The sequence below is a fragment of the Sinocyclocheilus anshuiensis genome, unplaced genomic scaffold, assembly GCF_001515605.1.
Source record: "Sinocyclocheilus anshuiensis isolate Anshui unplaced genomic scaffold, SAMN03320099.WGS_v1.1 scaffold62, whole genome shotgun sequence".
NCBI classification, from domain to species: domain Eukaryota; kingdom Metazoa; phylum Chordata; class Actinopteri; order Cypriniformes; family Cyprinidae; genus Sinocyclocheilus; species Sinocyclocheilus anshuiensis.
This window is the reverse complement of record NW_015544180.1, coordinates 307,695-312,442: the sequence shown is the minus strand read 5'-3', so window position 1 is coordinate 312,442 and position 4,748 is coordinate 307,695. Positions and strand designations below refer to the sequence as shown.

Here is a 4,748-nt window from a genome sequence, read left to right as displayed (position 1 = left end):
ATAGTAATAAAAATCATTTAGTTCAGTAAAAGAACAGACACTACAATTAAAAACTGAACGCGGCTGCTCAATGAACAACAGTCACATCACAGATCAGATTTCATTTCTCCAGTGAGGAGATAGAGTCCAGCTGACTGACAAGAAGAGTGAGGTGAGACAGACAAGACGATGGCGGATGATTTTGTTTCGAAGCGAAATGCAAAAGCGCCTGTTTGGCAATATTTTGGATTTTGAAAAGCCTGTTGACTTTTGCCGTTTATCTAAGGTGATTTTGGAAGTAAAAAAAAAAAATAAAATCTTATTTAATTGGTTCCACAATTAAATGTTTTAATGTTTTAAAAATGTTTGCTGATTTTTACTTTATTTAAACTTTGTGTGATTTATTTATTTCATTTGACATCAGAATTGCCGCTAATTCGAAAGTGAAAGTAAAATGCGCATGCCGCTTTTAAGCTATTTAAAAGCGAAGAAAAGTGAGGAAAAGAGGGAAGATTCAAATGAACTAAAAATGAACAATTGCTTTATGCCGAATTGCCACTATTTGAAAGTGAAAGTAAAATGCCACGCCACTTTTACAAGCTATTTAAAAGCGAAGGAAAAGAGGAAACACCCCTGCCCCTGCCCCCGCAGTGATACCGGTATTATCGGTGTTGTCACACGTCTATATACTTGCAAGAAACAATTATAATATTAAAAGTAATATATTTATAGAATATTGTACAATATACAGCGTGTAAATATATTTATATTGAAATATTTTATTTTAATAACTTAAATATAATTAAGGATTTTTATAATTCTAACTTAATGCAGTATTTGTGTACTGAGCCTTAATATTTTATTAATATTTCCTGGTTCAATGTAAAAAAAAAAAAAAGACCATTCAGTGTATGAATGACTTCATTCAGAATGACTTGAACAAAATAAATCTGTAAAATAATCATGTCATAAATAAAATATAAAATATAATCCTGACATGCTTCTGTTTCTTTCACAGAGCACATTCAGCAGATCATGATGCTGGAGGAGACAGTGCAGCATGTTGTGATGACGGCTATACAAGAGGTACACAACACACCACCCAAAGAGTGCTGAACAAATTAGGAGTGCTTTAAAAACACTTTTGAGCTAAGCCTGGACGATAAAACGGTATAGATATTTATCGACGGTACACCTTCTTCGATGACGATATAAAAAATGTTCGATATAGTGCACGATATAGGCACGTGCTCTGATTGACGCAGACAGCACACACAAACATGAGTGCTGTGCCTGCCTGTGATGAGGAGATTGTGAATAAAAAAAAAGAATATTAGTCGAATTTAAAGGCGATTCGGCTCTTTGTATTAAGCAATGCATAAATACATGATACTGTTTTGTTCACAATTGTTTATGCAATTTATGAAATTATATTTGATTTATATGAGTTAATTTAGACATAATGCACGTTTTTTATAGACGGTTATTTCCATGCATTGACATTATGTGCTGCATTATTTTGCTCATTGCGCCCTCCGTGGCCTCGGGAGACAAGACAAAAGTTTCCTTAAAACCTATTTAATCTGCATATAAAACATTAGAAATGAGTTATTTGTTTAATTTTATTGTGTGTTTGACTGTTAAAGAAAAAAATATTTGTTGTTTGTCTCAATAAATTGGGTTAATTTAAAAATACAGTGGTTAAATTAAAAAAAAAAAAATTATATTGCTCTTTGTTTTAAAAAAAGGTTATAAAAAATGTCAATAATTATCGATACCGAACGATATGAAACATTATATCGTTGATCATTTTTTTAGCTGTATCACCCAGCCCTACTTTGAGCATATATATTAATGAAGGGATACAAGGAGACATTAACAAGCAAAATGGTTTTAATTTATCAGAATACAAAGAGTACACTAGGTTTATACATATTTATGCTGCAAACTCTATTTCATAATTCTGTATTTATGATTTTATATAGTTTAGAATTATATTAAATGCCAGAAAGGAAAACTTTCTGGACTTTTAATTATAAACAAGCCCTAAATACACAGGGACTCTTGTTTTGAAAGGTCTATGCTTTATTATTATTGCCAGCTGCTCATTCATAAAGATGGAGATGAAATAAGCACTCTTACAACCATCTATAACATATTACATTATGAACACCATTATAGTAAACACAATTCATCAAGTCGATCGTAAGCAGTCGATTGGCATAAATATGCCGTTTTCTATGATTATGAATTGCTCTGAAACTGCGAGCCTGTCGAATCGTATGTAACAGTGCAGAATTTTGACATTTGAAACCTGCAGTGCTCATACTGATTTCAGTAAATCATAGCCTTTTGAAGTTTAATAATCATATTAGGCTGTTTCACGATTCCTGCTTTTCCGTCCCGAAATGTAAAACCTCTTAAAATTATAAGCGCCATTTAAGTTAAGCTCTTATAAAAAGTAAATTATAAGTTAAGCCATTTAAGATATGCAAGACTTTTTATGACATAAAATTTCATAAAACTGAATTTTGTAGACTTTTTAAGGACTTTTAATGTGCGCACATGTTCCTAAATACATAAAAAGTGTTTGTATGCGCCATTCATCTGCAGCAGGTCTCCAAATGACAGACATATAAAAGTTAAATAGTGATTTTTACTGATAATGCAGAAAGATTGAGAGAGAATGCATCAAATAGGCTGTGCTTCATTAGAACTGATTTATCGTGTAACTCATTGTCTTGAGTCCCTGTGGAGGATGTGAATGTGAAATACTTCAGGTCTCCGGTCACTGTCGTAGTGGGCGTCAGTTTTGGGCTTTTATTCAAATGTTTTCTCTGTAACTTCCTCCCTCGGGCTCGGGCTGCTTTTCCACGTTCAAATGATGAGGAGGACAGTCTCTCCATTGATCTGTGTGAAAACTCGTTCTGTTCTCCCAGAAGGCTGCGTGTAGATATATAAAGAGCAGCAGATGAAACATGTGACCGCTGTGCTGTTGATCTAATGTGTTTGTGTGTCAGCTGCTCACCAAAGAGATTGGAGGCAGGAACTCCAGAGACGTTCGGGGATTTCGACAGTCAGGTGAGCGCGTGTGTGAAGTTCAGGATCAGACGGGCTCGGGTTTTATTCATCACCTCATGTATTGCTCGTCCTGTTGTTCCTCAGTCCAGGAAGTTTTATTTTCTGAGTGACGAGACGGATGATAGAGACCGCACGACCCAGCGCTGCCGAGAGCTCCAGCAGCAGGTGACCGCTGCACTGAGCGATGAGAAGTGCAGGAAGGTTGACTTGGGTAATGAGTGAGATGCTGGTGTGAGTTTCAGGTGTCCGTTCTGATGGAGGAGAAGTCCTCGCTGCAGGTGGAGCTTCAGTCTCTGCTCTCACCAAAGAGGGTGGAGGCAGGAACTCCAGAGACGTTCGGGGATTTCGACAGTCAGGTGAGCGCGTGTGTGAAGTTCAGGATCAGACGGGCTCGGGTTTTATTCATCACCTCATGTATTGCTCGTCCTGTTGTTCCTCAGTCCAGGAAGTTTTATTTTCTGAGTGACGAGACGGATGATAGAGACCGCACGACCCAGCGCTGCCGAGAGCTCCAGCAGCAGGTGACCGCTGCACTGAGCGATGAGAAGTGCAGGAAGGTTGACTTGGGTAATGAGTGAGATGCTGGTGTGAGTTTCAGGTGTCCGTTCTGATGGAGGAGAAGTCCTCGCTGCAGGTGGAGCTTCAGTCTCTGCGGGAGCGTCTCAATCACTGCGAGCCGCACCACGTCTCCTCCACCATCACCAACAAGAAGCTGCTGCTGCTGCAGAGTCAGATGGAGCAGCTGCAGGAGGAGAACTACAGGTGTGAGGCCCCTGGCGCAGCTCCACCACAGGGCCCAGAGTGTCTAAACTCTCAGACTTCAGTGCTCAGGCTTAGATCACACTGATGCTCCAACACTGACTCACTCTGTGGGCTGGACAGCGAGAAGTGTACAAAACCTGCATTTTCATATCAAAATATACATTATTCAAACTGTGATATAAATGTAATATTTTATTTCTATTTTATAATCTTATATAAATTATATTAATAATTTTATTATAATCATCATCATCATAATGTTATTTAATATTGATATAATTTATATATTATATAAATGAAATAAATAATTATTAGTTATAATTGATTACTTATACTGGCTATCAATTCACGCAAATACAAAATTATATTTCTATGTGGTATATAAATAATTATAATATTATAGTATTACATGTATGTAGTATTAAAAATATAGTATTTTTTATAAATAAATCAATATTATTAATATTATAATTAATGATTAATTCCGCCTATATCCTTTCATACAAATAAAATATATATTTTTAATATGATATTATTAATCATTATAATATTATAGCACTATTTATGTAATTTGTATTAATATTATATAATAATATTTCTATATTGTATTGTAAAGTTCATTGTAATTTATTACGTAATTGATTTCTGGCTATATCCATTCATACAAATACAAAATTGTATTACTTTATGATGTTATGTAAATAATTGTAATATTATTGTATAATATTTATGTAGTTTTATTAATATGATACTATTATTTCTATATTATAAATAAAATTAATATTTCTTTAATTATTACTTGAATACTGCTTGTATTAGTTTGTACAAATGCAATATTATATTTCTATGTAATATTATAATTAAATAATATGAAATAATTATAATATAGTATTATTTATGTAGTCATATTAATAATTTTTATATGA

At 34.4% G+C, this 4,748-nt stretch overlaps 1 protein-coding gene across 1 annotated transcript in view; it reads left to right on the top strand.

The window, feature by feature from the left end:
* The window catches only part of LOC107696339 (protein Hook homolog 2-like), a 30,245-nt gene that overhangs the window by 5,437 nt on the left and 20,060 nt on the right, over positions 1 to 4,748 (top strand). The window contains 5 exon segments of the mRNA XM_016496633.1: positions 998 to 1,065; positions 3,000 to 3,014; positions 3,369 to 3,416; positions 3,501 to 3,581; positions 3,659 to 3,822. Coding sequence (XP_016352119.1) covers positions 998 to 1,065; positions 3,000 to 3,014; positions 3,369 to 3,416; positions 3,501 to 3,581; positions 3,659 to 3,822 — 376 coding nt within the window.